Below are 18,130 nucleotides of genomic sequence, written 5' to 3'. Positions count from 1 at the left end.
CAAACTCTTACCAGACCATTGTTGTCCTGGGGCTGGAGTTGTAAGCCTCGAACAATGTAAATCCGAACCGTGCATTCCTGTGGGACGCTGTCAGGTAATTCCCGAAACTGCCTGGGAGGGGCCGGCACACTGGGGTCATCCGAGAGGGGGTAGATTCTGAAGGAGCCCTAAGAAAGAGACACACAGATGTCCTCACAAGGGCCCGAAGAAAGAGGCACACAGATGTCCTCCCAAGGGCTGTGGCGGCCTGGGCAGAGGGCTCCTGCCCTCCACACTGCGCACGCTCTGGGGCAGCCCCTGGGGTTGGTGGCGGCGCTGCCTTTTCTGAAAGAAACGATGCGGATTGCACTACATTCCAGTGGGGAATGTAAAATGATGATAAAGTACTGAACTGATCACAGGGAGAAGGGCAGGGCCAAGCAGGGAGACCAGGAGAGCACATCAGCAAGAGTTGGATCAGGGCGGTGGGAAATAGCACATACTTTGAAGATAGGAATAAAAGTGATTATTTTTTCAACCCAGTCAAGTACAAAGGATGATTTCCCTTTTCTGGCGGCACCCCGGTAAGCCCTCCAGACCCCAGGCAAGCTCCTGTTCATCCCTCAGGTCTTATCTAAAAAGTATCACTTCTTCCAGGAAATCTCTGGGGACTGTCTCCTACACTGGCTCTTCCAACCCGCACTCACTCCCGCTGCAGCACTGACCCCCGCCTTGTACTTGTCTATTTATTGTCGACATTCAAGCCCGGGAGCTTCCTGAGGGTAGGAACTATGTCTTGTTCATCACTCTAAAACCCAACGTAGGGCTGGAGAGGTCACCGGGGTGCAAGAAAGGTTTTTGGAATGAGTGAGCCGGCAGGCCAGCTTGACAGGCCATAACCCTTATCGTGAAGCCTGCTCTTAAGCACAAGAGAGAGCAGTCCAGTTGGATTCAGACCCTGTGGGTCTTGGTTCCAGTTCCACTCGTTCCGCAAAGCAGTGGGAAATGAGCACTTACTATGCTCTGTGCCAGGTCCTGGGGACCCAAACGTGAACTCAGGAAACCCAGCCTGGCACAGGAATGTGAAATAGGCTTGCCTCTCAGGCCTTCTTGGATTGCTTGCTGGGACACCGCAGGGACAAATAGGGGGACAGGGACGTGGATCGGGGGGAGGTAGGGTAGAATGTTCGGATGGATTAGCAACGTCGGCTCTTGGGAAGGATTAGAAGTGCAGCACAGCTGCCTGGGACTTGCCCTGTGCGGTCGGAGGGAGGGACAGTCACAAAAGCCGATACCTGCCCTGTGAAAGGTGCTTTAATGGTGACTGACGCCAGACCTGTGGGATCCCACGGCAGCAGTGAGTCACTCCACAGGAAGCGACTAGGGGACACTTCACAAAGAAGGTGACACCTGAGCTGGCTGTGAAAGGGGGGAGTAGGAGTTTGTCAGACCACGAAGAGGAAGAGCCTGTCCCAAGGCTCCCAGCAGAGAGGACAGGTGTGCCCCGGGGCTGGGGAGAGGTCCTGAGTGGCAGGGCGGGGCGGCCAGGGAGCCCAGTGGCTTGGGAAAGGCCAGCTCTGTCTGAGGAAGGAGCTGAGACTTGAGCCATGGAAAGCCAGCATCTTTCGGTAGTCTAGAAACACAGTCACATTGGGCTGCGTGGGGCACGGACTGCAGCGGGACGGGAAGGCGGCGAGGGCCATCCGGTGGGAAGCTGTGGCAGGGCGCCCGCAGAAAGCCTGGGAGGAGGCAGCGGGGAGAGGATGGGGAGACAAGGGCTGGGAGATGCGGAATCTAAGGGACCCAGGCATAGACGGCGTGGGCGGGGTGCATGGAAGCTACGGGGAGTGGCCTGGAGAGTTCTATCCCAGGGTCCTGTGGCCCTTTTCCTTGTCATCAGCTTCCAGCTTCCTTCAGACGTCAGAGGACATGTCCCTGCCCCAGAGGCTGGTCATCCTTTATCCTAGTTCTATAAAGAAACCAAAGGTGGATTTGAAACAGCACAAAACCCCGTATTTTACTCACCTTAAACTCTCCTACCACAGAAGGGTCTTCATTTTCATCTGATTTGCCTCGGTACAGCTTGAAAGTATCCGAGAAGTCTGTCAGGCCCTCAAATTCTGTTACATCCTCTAGTTCACAGTCGTATACCTGAAAAAAACGTCCACAGAGTCTTAATTTCTCACTAGAATGCAGGTGGCGTCGAGAATCAAAAAGCCCGACAGTACCACGTGGGCCTGGGCAGGTGGCCGGGACACTCTTGCGGCCGGCAGGAGGGAAGAATCTACAACCACTCGGGGAAGACATCTGGCACTTTCTTCTCGAGGTCAGCAGCCAGCTCTTCCATGATGCAGATGACTCACTGCTGCCGTGGGATCCCACAGGTCTAGGGTCAGTCATCCCTAAGGACTGACCCAGGAAAAATGGAAACGTGTCCGCATGGCAGGAGGCGGCCTGAAGCGGCTTCCCTGTCAGGAGAATGGGGACCCACAGGGCGGCGGACCCACACAGTGAACCAGCGCTCGGCAGTAAGGAGGGACAAGCGGCTGGTGCACAGGACGGCAGGATGGATCTCAGAATGACAGGGCTGGGCTAGAAAAGCCAAACACACACAAAAAGCCACATGGCATGAGCCCATTTCTACGGAGTATAAAAATAGGCGAAAGCAATCCACAGTGAGGAAAGCAGATCAGCGGCCTCGCAGAGGGATGGGAAGTGCTGGATGACTGTCTGGAAGGGGGTGCCCAGGAGTTCTCTGTGGTGATGAAGTGTTCTCTGCCTTGTTTCGGGGGGGGGGGGGGTTGTTCACACAGGTGTATACCATTATCACAACCCACGGAATGGAGTCGTTTATTGTACATAAATTTTACCTCCATAAAAAACCAGAAGAAGAGGAAGAACAAGAATGGGAAGGAAGGCAGGAGGGAGCGAGAGTGGATTTCGGATTCATCTACTCGACCGGTTTGATCGTTTTTCTAAATTAGTGCTTCTTTACGTGCTGGTGTTTCTTAAGCTGCACTGAGATGGTATGATGACAACATGGAACTGTGTGGGGTTTTTCTACTTTGATGGGGAAAATAATTTTAATGGCTAGATAGAATTTCTCATTTTAAAGATCTTTTCTCCCATGCAGTATTCTGAAAACGTTAGCCTTTGCTTCTAGCTAAGCGCATTAATTACAGATTAAAAACATGAATGAGGAATTGGAAACTCCAAACATTAACCCAGGAGATCATAGGTAGCCAGGTCTGCCTAGCTCAACAGCTCGCCTTCCTCCTGGACACACGCGCCCACGGTTGTGAAGGAACGTTACACTCATGTAACAGAATCAACTCTTCAGCTAGTAAAATGGATCCCTGATTGGTGGACAGAATAAAGCATGTTGGCATTTCATGCTGTTCTGCAAGAACATGACTTCTAGGACTCCCTGGGTCGAACTGGATCATTGTTGGCCTCATCCGTGGTGTCGATTCCCAGCCCTCTATCAGTTGCCCCCAGGCCCCAAAGTGGCAGTCACATAACCACAAATCAACAGCTGTCCTCAGGCTCCTGGCAAAGTCATAGCCCATTGCAAGAGGGGCTCCTGGCCCTTCCCCATCAGTCCCTCCGCTGGCCCTTTCGGTCAGTTTTCATGGATGCCAATCCCTCACCCACAGCAGTACAGGCCCAGGTACCTTGAGTTTGGAATAGCCTTTCTGAATATATTGTCCACATTTTTCATGTTCCCCTGTGGAAGCATAAAATTTACTCCACCAGTCAACGATTTCTTCCTCCTAATGAAAGACACATCGAAATGGAAAAATCTTTAGTGTTGACATGGATTTGCAATCAAGGAAAACCCACATGTAATAGGTTAAGAGAAATCAGTACTTCTGAACCTGACACAGAGGACAGTATAGAACTTTTACTGACATGTACCATGGATTCAGGATTCGGGATTCTTCCACCCAGAAGCTGCAGGGGAAATGACCATTGTCGGCGGCCGGTGAAATGTGTTTGGCTCTAATGCCCACAGCGATCCTAGATGTTTGCTTACATCTTACAGATACAACCTACTCATTAGTCTGATTTTAGTTTTTCATCCTGTTGACTTGATATTAAATATACAAACAAAACTCCCATATGTTTTCTACTATTTCATTTCTTTTTAGCCAGCGGTGCATTATAAAACAAAGCTAAGCTGAGCCGTGGAAAAACTGGTTCTAATTCAAGTCCCATCCTTTACAATATAAGCCATACCCTCATGGTACAAGCCATACCGGCTTGGGCGAGTTGTCCGATAGCTCTGAGTCTCAATTTCTTCATCCACTGAGTGGGGGAATAACACTGCCTGCCTCCATCTATTCCAGAGAGTTGTTTTGGGAATCAGATAAGATTATCAGGAGAAAGAGCTTTAAAAAATGATAAAATATGGGGCACCTGCTTGGTTCAGTTGTTTAAACCTCTGACTCTTGCTTTCGGCTCAGGTCATGGCTTTAGGGTCCTGGGATCGAGCCCTGCGTCCCGCTCCCCACTCAATGGTGTGTCTGCTTGTTTCCCTCTCTCTCTGCCCCCTCCCCATGCTCTCTCTCAAATCAGTGAATCTTAAAAAATATATTTAAAAATGATAAAATATGAAATAAAAATGGGTCCTTTAGACCAGTGGCTCCCAGCCCATCCTTGGGTGAGTCCTGGGCATCCAATATGCCTTCAAAAATTCGTCAGGCAATTCTAACACACAACCAGTTGTTCAGAACCTCTGGTTTCACTGGGTGGTTCTTGGTTGTAGAGGGGACAGCATATCAGAGTCACTTGTAAAACACATTTGAACTGTAGAAGCCTGTAGTTTATAAAATGCTGCCAAAAATTTCACTCAAATTTCTGACAAGAATAGAGCCTCCTCAGGCCCACTCATTGCTCACTCAGTCTCGGTGGGGGCGAGGGGAGAAGGAACACTCAAGAAAAGCTATTTCTTATCTGTGTGCCGTATGCATGCGCGCGCACACACACACACACACACACACTTCTTTCCCCTTTATAGTCAGTAATCCAACGCTGGATTTAAAATAAGTTTCTTTACATACCAGCTACAGACAGAAAATCTAAAATGAATCTTAAATCTAGCAAAATGTGTAAAATAGTTACCTTTTCTGTCAGCTGTTTCTCACGAGATTCACAGGAAGAGGGCAAACCATAGACGGTCACACGGACATGGACACGCCACGAGCATTAGGTTTGAAGAGAAAGAGAGAAGGAGAAATTAGTTTTCACGCATGCTTTGTATTATCAACATTTTTGATGGATTATTTAGAATATCTAAGATGAGCTCATAATTAAACACACCTTATTGGTTTTTTCTCTGAAAATGTGCAAATGGGTTACGAATAGTATTAAAATGAAAAGCCTGGAGGTAGCCACCCACATTCCATGGTTTCGAGAGTCAGCTAATCTCACTGCCAGCACAGCGGTCACAAGACGGGAGTGTTGGGGGGTTGGGCACCTGGTAGTCCATCTGCTCATCACCCTGTCCCGAACTTTCCATTTCATTTAGCTCCTACAGTATTCTTCAGCTGGGCCTAATTCTTATCCCTTCACAGATTCTTGTTATGGGATGTTCGTGTCTAGCATGGCTGCAATTTCATCATGTAGGAACCTTTCCTTGCTTTCTCCCCATGCCTGCACCAAATACAGATCCGTCCGCCATAACTTTTCTAAAATGTCAAGTCTCTCACGGTCAAATGCTTCTGTTTGAGTCTGTGAGGAGAATCCATCCCTGATCTCAGGGCACATCCTAGAGATGAGAGACCAGTGAGCTAGGATGTGGAGCCTGAGTTTCTGGTTGGAGCCTGCTGGTACATCACCCAAGATCACCTCAGTCTGAGGGACTGCTAGCTAGACCCCTTGCTGAAATTCTGACTTCGAGTTCATGTCTCATGTGAGGAGAGAACAGTTCACTACAGGCACTCCCTATGGCTGTTGTATGAGGGGGCCATGGGCTTCCTCTGTAAGCAGCCTCACTGGTTTCTGATGGACATTTCTCCAGCACACAGAATTGCCAAGAGAGGCAGAGAGACCGACAGATGCCACGATTCCTTAGATTAGATTCGTCCCAAAGCAGGATTAAGGGTTAAATCACAGCCAAATGGAGATTTTGGAGAGAGGCATTTTACATCAAAAGGGCATTCACATTCCAAACGGTTCCTGAATTTTTAAAAAAGATTTTTAAAGTCCATTTATTCCCAACTATTTTCAGTGATTTGAAATCATTTCGAAGAAAAGAAGAGCTCATGAGTTAAAAAGCGCAACTCAAAACAAATGCCTGATTTTAAACATGAGGATTAACACGGGAGAATCTATCCCCACTTGGCTGCTCATTAGTTCATGCAGAAAAGTTAACCGGAGTAACTTGCTTTATGGTCTCTGCATGGCAAGAGTCTCCCTTGGGCTTACAACAGTCACATTTGTTTAAAGATCGCCTTTCACTCCAAAATCTAGTATTAGAAGGAGTCTGAAAGGAGGAGTCCAGCGTGTAGCCCGAGGTCCCCGCGGTCCCAAGCAGCTTCATGCATTTCCTTCTCATGCATACATACATGCACTGTCCTTGGAGAAGCCATTTTGCCGAGTGCTGTAGACATACTGCTTAAGCACTGGAATTGGAAGGTAACTGTTGAAACGGCCACATAGGAACGACCACGCTACCCAGCAAGCACTTCTTGGCTTGCCCCAAGTACTTATTTCTCACTTCTCTTGTGGTCGTGCTGAGCCCAACTTAACAACTCCCAAGGTGCTCACAGGGGAACGGTGTGTGTTTTTGTGAGCACAAACGAGACTGGCCCCCGAAGCCCTCGCCTCCGCTCGCGTCAGTAGCACTGTGAGTTCTGTCCCGCCCTCTCCATCTCCCCGGCCTGGGCCAGGGGGAGCAGACGTAAACACATGTCAGGGGCACGAGGGAAGCAGCGGCAGCAGCGTATTAGGGGCACTTCCAAAGCTCGCCCGGTCTCGTTTGACGCTGCATCCGTGCGTACTGTCTCCCTGGTAAACAGGTGGAATCTGATTTCTAGGGCTGATTCCAACCAGCCTTTCTTATGGACACAGAGTACATCAGCGAGATGTTAGCAGAGCAAGCCGATTAAAGCCATTTACAGGGTGGTCGTCCCCCCTTATCTGCAAGACGTACATTCCAAGACCTTCAGCGGGTGCCTGAAACGGCGGGTAGTACCGAACCGCAGATACACATGTTCTGTCCTAGACACACATACCTACGGTCAAGTTTAATTTACAAACTAGGCACAGTAAGAGACCCACAATAAAACAGAACAATTGTAACAGTACACGGTAGTGACTTATGTGGATGTGGGGTCTCTCTCAGAACAGCTTCTTGTGCTGAACTCACCCTTCTCGTGATGATGGGTGATGATAAAATGCTACGTGGTGAGAGGACAGGGGGCGGATGATGTAGACACTGTGACGTGGCGTTAGGCTACGACTGACCTTCTGGTGATCTGACAGAAGGAGGACCATCGGCTTCCGGATCGCCGGGCCTGCCACTAACCGTGGGTCGTGGAAGTCACGGAAAGCGAAACTGCAGATAAAGGGGGACTCCTGCCTGAACGATGGTGTTCCAAATACTACCTACCTAACACTGCCCAATGTACCTTCCACTCCCACCCCCGATCCTGTGAGGCGCCAACTTAGATGCCATGATGTAAAGGAAACTTTCACAATGTATTGTTGCTAACCCAGTCATCTGTTAACTCTTATTAAGAAATGAGTGAGAATACTGGCATAGATCGGCCTTACTCTTCCTGACCACCCCCCCACGAGGGCTGCTGAGGACACAGCAGGCATGAATAACAAGGTTGGACAATGGGAAGCAGGAAAACTGGAGGCAGATTATAGAATAGGATCTAAAACCGCCTTGTTCCAGAGCGGTTGTGAAAATGTATATAAAGGGCCTTATGGATACAACCCTTAACGTCTCCCTGGGCCACTACTGTTTAGTTGGGAATACGTGAGGTCGCTTACAAAGTGAACGTGGTCACTGTGCAAATTTGGTGTTGCCATTTGCGACTGTGGAGGATTCCCAGGGAAAAGCATCAGATACACAGCTCTGCAGTGCTGGCTGTGGGGACCACATTTAATATGGTCCAGTTGTTAGTGAACTTAATGAAGTGGGAAGGAAATGAATTTTTTAAAAAGGCACTGTTTATGGACATAACATATTAAAGCGCAATCATGTGCATTTTTTGGCCAGTTTGCACATTAAAACATGCTGTCAAAGTCTATCCTAAATGCCAACACAAACAGGGAGATATTTGATGTTTTCTTTTTTCTGGACTGAGACCTTTTTTACATTTTTTTTCCCTTTCCTTCTTGTAGAATTGGCTGGAATGGTTCTAAAATAGCGTCCTGAGTGAGCATTTCCACCAATTTCTTCACTTTGAAACCACAGCGAGTAGAAAAATCTAAGATACCCCATAACCCGGGCAAATTGGGTCACTAAAAATCCATGATGCTTCTCCTTCATGTAGGGAAAAAAACTCTCTGCTATATGCATCCCTGTTCTGAATGTTCGGTGCTATAAATTGTCTCCCGAAATTTCTCTTTCTAGCACATGGTATCATTCAGCCTGTCCACACCAGTGGTTCTGAGACCCGTCAGCACGTCAGAGACATGTGGAGAGATTTTTAAATACACTGACGTCTACTAGGCCCTCTTCCTCCTGGAGGGTAGGGCCTGGTCCTGTTTTAAGTCTCCTGGGTGACCCAGGGTAGAGGACACCAGTCTACACAACGTCATCTTAACTACTGATGAGTGTAAGCTTCGGGTTCTTTATTCTACCTCTCTAAACTGGCTTGGTTATTATTATTTTAATTGCACTGAAGGTTGATTGACTGAATTCGCCCAATACCTCGCCACCTGGAAAATAAAACTGACATTATCGAACAGTCAGTTCTGAAACCTACCTTTGAAGCCAGTAATGGTTTGGTGTCTTCTATTTCGATGACCACATCCCGGCAGGGTGGGGCCGACAGAAGGGAAGCTGCAAGGCAAACAGTTTCTCACCTAAGATGCTTGGAAAATATAGGAGTGAACATTCTAGTCCAAGTTCAAGTTCAGCAGTCACAGGGGAAGGTAGAGTTTCCTCATGGGTGGGGACTTCCTGAGTAGAGGCCCACACCCGAATGGAGAAGGTAACCCAGTAACTCATCACTTTTCCCAAAGCGTGATGTAGGGTTAGACATCTTTAAGGAACGATATGGCCCATTTTTCTCTTGTCTTGGACAATGAGCTCAGTGCCTGTACATAGGAAGGACTCCAAAAAGAATGGTGTCAGTTGTGTCAATACATGTCTTCAGGAGGCTGGTTGTGGGGAGGGGAACCTACATCTACAGGAGCCTCAGTTTCCTGGCATCTGTTCCCAAGACACAGAAGGGCCAAGCAGGGCGAATAGTTGCCCACGTCAGGTCTGCAGGCGCAAGGGGCTCACTCCACCCCTGTTCCCGCAGTGTGTGCACTGCGGGGAGGCATCACCCTGGCTGTAGGCATTTCACAGAAGACAGCTGACCTTTGAACAACATAGGTTTGAACACTGTGTGGGTGCACTTATATGTGGATTTTTCTTCAATACAGTACAGTACTGTAAGTGTATTTTCTCTTCCTTGTGATTTTTTCTTTTTTTTTTTTTTTAAAGATTTTTTTTTTAAATTTATTTATTTGACAGATCACAAGTAGGCAGAGAGGCAGGCAAAGAGAGAGAGAGGAGGAAGCAGGCTCTCCGCAGAGCAGAGAGCCCGATGTGGGGCTCGATCCCAGGACCCTGGGATCATGACCTGAGCCGAAGGCAGAGGCTTTAACCCACTGAGCCACCCAGGTGCCCCCCTTGTGATTTTCTTGATGTTTTCTCCTCTCTAGCTTACTGTATGTAAGAATACAGCATATAATACATACAACATACAAAATATGCGCTGATGGACTGTTTATGTGATTGGTATTTAAGGCTTCCGGTCAGCAGGAAGCCAGTGGAAGTTAATCTTTAGGGAACTCAAAGCTGTACGTGGATTTCTGACTGCATGAGGGTCAGCGCCCCTACCCCCCGCGTTGTTCAAGGATGAACTGTATTTGTGGATCTGGGTTTTGGGAATAGAGCAAGGGCTCAAGGGTAGCCCCTGGACTAGCCAGGTTTGTTTTCATCGAAGCCTCAACCTGGGCTAGGGGTGTGGTGAGGGGTATGTCTACCCTTTCAGGAAGATGGCACTGGGCAGTCAGTTTGGCTCCCAGAGGCCAGCACCTGGACAGAATGAACTGTCAAGCCAAAGGAAGTTTCTGTTTAACCCACCCATGTAGGACAGAAGACAGGGGAGGAAAGACACATTTTTAGGTCGGTACCATGTGCCAGGCAGTGGACTAAGCCCTTTTCATACTTTATCTCATTTAACCCCTCAATAATCCTGTAGAATATAGGGGCACCTCAGTGTGGCTCAATTGGTTAAGTGGCTGCCTTCGGCTCAGGTCACAATCCCAGGATACTGGGATCGAGCCCCACACTGTGCTCCCTACGCAGAGGGGAGCCTGTTTCTCCCTCTCCCTAGGCCCTCTCCCCTTACTTGTGTTCTCGCTCACTGTGCTTGCTCTCATAAACAAACAAATAAATAAATAAACAAATCTTTAAAAAAAAAGTCCTGCAGAATATGCACCGTTATTTCCATTACAAAGACTAAGAAACAAACTGAGGCTAAGGGAATGCAAGTTATGTGCTTCAAATTAAACACTTAGAAGTGGAAATAGATGACCTAGGGCTGTGTGACCCCAAAGTCTGTGTTTTAACGTACCAGAGCCCAGAGCAGAGTAGGTGCTCAGTGAATGCTGGAAATGATCAGGGGGACCTTGGGGAGGCTGGGGAGACTGACATTTACTGAACATCTATGAAACCCCAGTTGCTATGAGAGGTCATTTTACACCCACACAGAACCCCTGCATCTATCAGCAGTCTCTGTCTCCCCCCCAAACTCCTGACATACACACACACACACACATACACACACACACACCCCTCAGAATGTGACAGCTAGTTGGGCAGGCAAGTGGGAACACAACTGTATTCGAGTTCCTTCTTACCAGCTCTCTGCTTTACCAGCCTCACAGCAACAAAGCCTTAAGAACAGGAGGAAAAAGTTACTCTGTAAGCTTCAACATTAAGCCAGCCAAATACATTCCTCAGTTCTTACCCTATTACTAGCTTTAAGAAAGGACCAGATTGATCTAAAATAATAGATTCTGGTCTTGGGAACATTATGCTTCTCCCACCCCATACTCCTTAAGGATTTCCCTCTTCCAAGATTTCTCTGAAACCCTGACCACACTTCACGTTAATTACATACAGTCACTAACCAGGAGACCTCTGCCCGAGGCCCAACCCACCCAGCCCCCTGACCAATAGACACCAACAGGTTGACACTCAGAGGCCAGAGAAAGATTACAGAATTCATGATTTCACACATTTGGATCAAACAACTTGGTCTCAGGAAAGCACTAGGAAAAATGCTAGGACAACAGTTTCTCTCCCATTTAGTAACCCCAAACACAACAATGCTGCAGTGACAATAATCCTTGTTGTTACAAAAATGTTGCTATTTTAGGTATTATCGATTCAACACAAAATGCTCGGCATGGGAAATTTCTGGGTAAACTCATGTAGGTTTTTTTTGTTTTGTTTTTTTAATGCCTAAGTGTGATTGTGGATTTTACTTTTTCCCCTTCCCTTAATCAGGGACATAGGATGCTCAGACCCATATAACAGATGAGTTTCAGATATCTGCTCTGTAAAATCAATACCAAACCTTCTAGAAGATTAAATAGAACTGGTTAGCACTGCAACTGCTTAAACAGAAGACATCTGTTTCAGTCTTGAGGCACCACGCTCAACTGAGTGAGTGTGTCTGGATTCTCCACGGGGCCTAATCTCATGATGCTAGGGGCCCTGGGACCTTGTTCCCTGTTGTGTCCCAGTCCCCAGCCCCTAACATGGACCCTGTACCTAGTAAGCTACAAACGAGTCATTACTGAATGGGCAATAACAAAATGCTATTCACTAGCTATTATTTCTTGGGAGCCTAAGCTAAGTATTGTGCTCGCTCTATCATCTACTTACTAATCCCGTGACCTAAGGCAAGCCATTTAAACTCAGCACGCGTCAGGTTTTCCTCCGTGGGTAACCATGAAAGAACATTTTTCCAGTTACATCACAATCATGGGATGGTATTCCCAAGGCCGACAGGTGGAAAGCTATAAAACCCCTCCCTTCACTTCAGTGCTCACGAGGGGACCCCTGGAGTTCCACATCAAAACATTTGTCACGTTGGACTGCGACCTCACTTCCTTGTCTCTCTTCTCTGCTTGATACACGACAACCTGAGGAAGCCTTTGACATTTCCTGCAGAGACACCGAATGTTCGGCCAGGGACAGGTTCCTTCAGAAGGTAGTAGTCTGAGCACTGGATTCCCCCCAAAACAAGGTGGGAACTGAGACCCACCTCTGCCACGTACTACCTATATTACCTTGGGGAGGTTACACAGCCCGCTGTAAATCCAACTGTTTGCTCACCCGCATGTGCATTTTCATCTGGGAAAGATTAAATCAGGTCACCCACAAGAAGCCCCAAATGGTATTTATAGACTCGCCTCTTACCTTTCAACTGCGGCACAAGATCCTCCTTTCCCGCGTACGGGTCACAGCGAAAGCGGTCCAGATGATCGATGGTGCACTGGCCGACGACAGGCTTCCGCCCGAACTGCCTGTGGTCGATGACCTTGATCACCAGCGGGGGCATGTACAGCTCCTCCTTGGGCAAGAACTGGGGGGTGGGGGGTGTGTGTCACAGAACCAGGCGTCACTCATCCATACCCTACCAAAGGGACTGACCCAGACTCTGTTGGCCCATTTGATGTAGCTCTGGGGACTCATAGTAGGAGCTCAGGAACGTGTGTACAGGCAAGCGGTGTCATACCTAGGACATGAACCTCGAGCCAGACTGCCTGGGGTCAAACCCTCCCTCTGCCCCTAGGAGCTACATGACCTCAGCTCTTCAAGGCCCCAGTCACGTCCTCAGTCACAGATGGTCACACCGCTGCCTGTGACCCACTTAGCCTAGTGCATTAGGACCGGGCTGTGCTCTGGGACACCGTGCAGTTTGTGTGTCATCAGAATGAGCTCGCAGTTAGAAGGAACTGAGATAAGACTCCAAGCTCCTTTCCCCCTGATTCCTCCTGTTCCTCCACGTGGAACTTGGTGGCCTTAGTGACATTGTCTGATTAGGGAATTGTGGGCTGGTCCTGGGTGTGCCTGGTAGGGGCTCCAGAGAAAGCTTCATCTCCGGCCTTGCACAGGAGGAGAAGCTGGGGTTGGTGGAGCGGCTCTCGTCACTCCCGCTGAGACTAGATTCAGACCGGAACTTGGGGCAGTGGGCACGGCTGGGTGGAGTGGCCTGAGGCCATCACTTTGGGATTCTGGCTTGGAGTGTCCAAGTACGCCCCACCTGCAGCACCGTAGGGGAAACAGCATGGACTTTGGAGTTGAAGGAACCCAAGTTCAGATTCTGGCCACCTGCTTGTCAGCTGTGTCCCTGCATAAATGAGTTAACTTCTGGGTTTCCTCCAAAGGGGGTGTATGAGGACTGAAAGCCGCCTGCCCAGATGGGCAAGAGTAAAGGTGACATGTGGTTGGTCGTCACCTTCAACAGAAGGGCCGCAGCCCCAAGGGCGTGGCCTGATGCTCACTGTGGGACTTGGATAAGGTGCCCCTCTCTCTAGCCCTCAGTTTCTTCATCTGTAACAGCAGGCATTAAACCCCATGACCCTAGAGTTTGAGAAGGGTGTGTTAGCGACACCACATGACTAGGGAGGGAAACAGAATGTGCAGGTGCTGGGCCTCTGCTCCATCACGCTAAGGAAATGCCTTGATTTTCCCTCTTTTATACAGTACAGTGAGAAAGGAAGTCTTTTCTTAAAAAAACAAAACAAGGGACACCTGGGTGGTTCAGTTGGTTAAGCTGCTGCTTTCAGCTCAGGTCATGATCCCAGGGTCCTGGGATCGAGTCCTGCACTGGGCTCCTTGCTCAGGGGAGAGCCTGTTTCTCTCTCTGCCTCTGCCTGCCACTTTGCCTGCTTGTGCTCTCTCTCTCTCTCTGACAAATAAACAAATAAAATCTTTAAAAAACAAAACAAAACACTAAGAATGTAACTGCTTTCAAAGCAGAAGGACCGGGTGATCTCTTCTGGCTGCAAAGCCCTGTGGGATCTATGACAGAGGGCCGTGAGCCGGATCTGACTCTGTCCCTTCCTAACAACCACGGGGGGACCTCCATGGAGCCAAGTGGGTGCCCTCCACTAGAGGTGGGGCACGTCACGGGCCCCATTTCCCTAAGCAGGCTCTGCAGCTGTCCCTTCCCCGCCAGCCAATCCCCGTCTGGATGCTTCCAGTCCACGTACACCTGCAGGGGCAGGACTGGGGGTCCGTGTTCCACCCTCCAGGGCAGGGACCAAAAGCCTGTACTTGAGAGCTGACTAGATGGGAAGTTTATTCGAGAAAGACATAAGTATTCTTCACAAATATTTATCACTGGAGATGTGTGAAGCTTCAAGAAACCATTACCTACAGTGTGAGAATCTGAGGGAGAAAAGTCACTGACAGGCTGAATCCAAGGCAGGGTTTTTCTAGTTGCTGTCAGAGTTTAGAAATAAATAAATTATATGTTTGTGGCATTTTGAGGGGGGGGAGATGTGATCTCTATATATTCACATGCTGAATACAATTCAGCTACTCAACACACATGTGCTATTAGAATACTGTACCACTTTCATGAAGAGAACAGAACTCGGGAAGTTGGGTGTCTTCTTTAGGTTTTTGATCACAACTGATTCTACCCTTTCCCCTCCACACTCCACAATGAGGCTGGGGGAGGTGATCGAAGCCATCTGGTAGTTTTTCATGTTTCTTAAGCCCCAAGCTAGAATCTAAGAAAGCAACATTAAGAGAGAGGAGGAAAACTCAGTGAATTACAAATGATATTCAAAGGAAAAATTCTTCCTTTATAACTGGTAAATTCTTTAAGACTGACTTGTACAGATTTCCCTAAAATCTCTGAGACTCTTATCCTAGAAAGCCTGTAGGTCATGCAGAGAAAGCAGTTTTGTCCCTCTTCTTCGGCCTGAGCTGCTAAAATGCAGAGCAGTGAGGGGTGCAGGAATTGAATCCTGGCTGGGAACCCTGGCAAGCGTGGAAGCTCTCCATCCCGTCTGCCAACAGGACTGACGGGTCTTATCTACCACAGGGTCATTCTGTGGATCAAGTGTAAACTCCTTAACATGGTGTCTGATGTACAAGCATTCAAAAACGAAGGCTGTTACTTAAAGCTATTTGCTTTGGTCCTCAGGATCTCTGAGCAAGACAGCCTGAGAAGGGAAATCTCAGCGTAACAGCAGCTTGACCGCACAAGGGGGAGACTTGGGGGCGGACAGGACACTATCCACGAAGGCACCCGTTAGCTCCAGCAGCCTGTGTCTGCTCTGCCCGGCACGTCACCACTTCCCATTGCTCCCACACCTCTCTTTACCTTCGGCCCCCCGGCGTCGGTGCCCTGCTCTCTGGACACCCGCGTGCGTGCATGCACACACGCACGCACACACACACACACACACACACACACGTGCACATGCACACAGGCACGCTGCTCTCAGTCTGCCTTCCCTCTCCCAGCTCTCTAGCTGACAGGGGAAACTCAGCAATCTCCAGCTCCTAGTAAATGAGACCTCTAGATTCCCTCAGGAACGCTGGAATGGACCAGTTCTTATTGCGACAAGCTGTTTCCATGCGTATTTCAGATTTTTGGACAAATTCTCTAGGAAGTTGGAGACAGCAAGAGAATATGTAGCAAGATTCCATTTCCTCTGAGAGAGGCCGGTTCTGTAGCTATGTCATTTGACTTGATCAGTAAAACTGAGGGAAAGCTGCGTACCTCAATAGCAGTGAGCTGAACCACAGGCCGGATCCCCTGGGGGACCATGTATAGATTTGGCGCCCTTTGTGAGGGAAGGATGGGGAGGTTGGAGCCATCCTGTAAAACAAACACGGGAATATCAATGCCTCACGTTAGTTCAAGTAAATGGTGTTATGGAATATTAACATGCATCTTAAACAGCTACAAGGAAAGATGTATGCGTGAGAATTCAGTAAGTACCTTTTGCCTCAGAATCAACTCTGCAGTTACGAGGACATCCCCACAGGCTTTGTCTCCGTTCATTACGGGGTGCCAGAGAAGTTTGGGTGTGACATCCGTTTCTGAGTTTAGTTTTACAAGAGGAGAGCACATGCTTCGTCCTAAAAATTCATCCTTGCCCTAGAGAAACAAGCAATCCTTAAATTCTTCAACAAATATCCTAATAGACCTCCATCATTCCCCAAGCCATCTTAGAAATTCTAAATTACCTACCACTTGGTCATTGTCAAAAAGTTCGATGATAACTTTGGGTGGGTTCTGTAGAACTGTCTGGGGCTCCCCGTAGATTTCAATTTCATCAAATATAATGGTCTGGTCCCATGTGGGATTCAGAGTTGAGTGGATGATCTCAGTGGTTTTGCTTCGATGGAGGAAGGAGACATGAGCGTATGGATCTAAAACAGGAAAAGAGAGTAACCATGTGGCCATGGCTAAAGTCTAGCTCCCCAGAACCCCACATTTCAATCGCACACAGACCCTCTCCACTGCCTGGGAGACAGACTGCCAAAGCAACCTTGGGAAAGAGCAAAGCTGGAGGCACCGTGCCTGGCTGGTTTCAACTATATTAAAAAATTTTAGTTATCAAAACTGTATGATATTAGCATAAAGACAGACACATGGGCCAATAGAACATAACAGAGAACTCAGAAATAAATGCATGCATAGGTGATCAATTAATTTCCAAAACAGGTGCCAAGTGTACACAGTGGAGAAAAGACAGAATGAATTTTTGATAAGGGCACCAAGAATGCACAATGAAGAAAGGATAGTCTCTTTGAGAAATGGTGATTCAGCCACAGGCAGAATAATGAAACCAGAGCCCCATTCTACACCATACACAGAAACCAACTCAAAACAGACTAAATACTTGAGCATAAGACTCGAGACCACAAGGCTCCTAGAAGAATATATAAGGGGTAAGCTTCTTGACATTAGTCTTGGCAATGACTTTTTTGGATCTGACACCAAAAACACAGGCAACAAAAGTAAAAATGAACAAGTAGAGATTGCTCAAAAAAAAAAAAAAAAAAAAAGCGCTGCACAGCACAGGAAACAATCAACAAAATGGAAACCCACAGAATGGGAGAAAGTATTTACAAACCACACATCTGATAAGCAGTTAATATCCAAAATATGCAAGGAACTTATACTAAATGGCAAAAAGCCCAAATAACCCAATTAAAAAATGGGCAAAGGACCCAAGGAGATGTTTCTCTGAAGAAAACCTACAAATGGCCAAAAGGTCCGTGAAAAGGTGTTCAACACCACTAGTCATCCGGGAAGTATGAATCAAAACCAGAATGAGATGTCATCTCACACCTGTTAGGATGTCTATTATCAAAAAGACAGGAGATAACCAGTGTTGGCGAGGATGTGGAGGAAAGGAAAGGCTCATGTGCTGTTGGTGGGAAAGCAGACAGGTGAGCCACTGTGGAAAACAGTATGGAAGTTCCCTAAGAAATGAAAAACAGCGCTGTCCTATGCTCCAGCAATCCCACGTCTGGGTACTTACCCAAAGCAAATGAAATAATGATCTCAAAGAGCCACCTGGGCCCCCATGTTCACTGCAGCATTACTCACAATAGCCACGGCATGGAAGGAACTAAGTATACATTGACAGATGAGGAAATGAAGAAAATGTGGTATGTATGTATGTATGTATGTATGTATATGGATGCATATAATTCAGCCTTGGAAAAAGAAGGAAATCCTGTCATTTGTGCCAACATGGATGAACCTCGAGGGTCCTCTGCCAGGTGAAATAAGCCAGCCTGAGAAAGACAAATACGTTATCCCTTCTGTGTAGAGGTCTTCCCCACACCTCTGCAAAAACCGATCTAACAGAAACAGAGAGTAGAATGAATGGCGCTTGCCAGGGGCTGGGGGGTGGGGGAAGT

General features: G+C 47.9%; 1 protein-coding gene across 4 annotated transcripts in view; it reads right to left on the bottom strand.

The window, feature by feature from the left end:
* The window catches only part of MYOF (myoferlin), a 158,567-nt gene that overhangs the window by 20,656 nt on the left and 119,781 nt on the right, over positions 1-18,130 (bottom strand). For 2 of the 4 annotated variants that reach the window (XM_059169430.1, XM_059169432.1), the window contains 11 exons: positions 16,446-16,627; positions 16,194-16,352; positions 15,972-16,070; positions 14,809-14,970; positions 12,647-12,812; positions 8,925-9,001; positions 6,549-6,605; positions 5,104-5,115; positions 3,654-3,752; positions 2,005-2,130; positions 12-167 (listed from right to left, as the gene is read on the bottom strand). In XM_059169430.1, the coding sequence (XP_059025413.1) occupies positions 12-167; positions 2,005-2,130; positions 3,654-3,752; positions 5,104-5,115; positions 6,549-6,605; positions 8,925-9,001; positions 12,647-12,812; positions 14,809-14,970; positions 15,972-16,070; positions 16,194-16,352; positions 16,446-16,627 (1,295 nt within the window). The remainder of the gene's footprint in view (positions 1-11; positions 168-2,004; positions 2,131-3,653; positions 3,753-5,103; positions 5,116-6,548; positions 6,606-8,924; positions 9,002-12,646; positions 12,813-14,808; positions 14,971-15,971; positions 16,071-16,193; positions 16,353-16,445; positions 16,628-18,130) is intronic. The other 2 variants (XM_059169433.1, XM_059169434.1) reach the window with 1 other exon arrangement.

This window comes from Mustela lutreola, chromosome 4 (assembly GCF_030435805.1).
Source record: "Mustela lutreola isolate mMusLut2 chromosome 4, mMusLut2.pri, whole genome shotgun sequence".
NCBI lineage: Eukaryota > Metazoa > Chordata > Mammalia > Carnivora > Mustelidae > Mustela > Mustela lutreola.
This window is presented reverse-complemented; position numbering and strand designations above follow the sequence as displayed.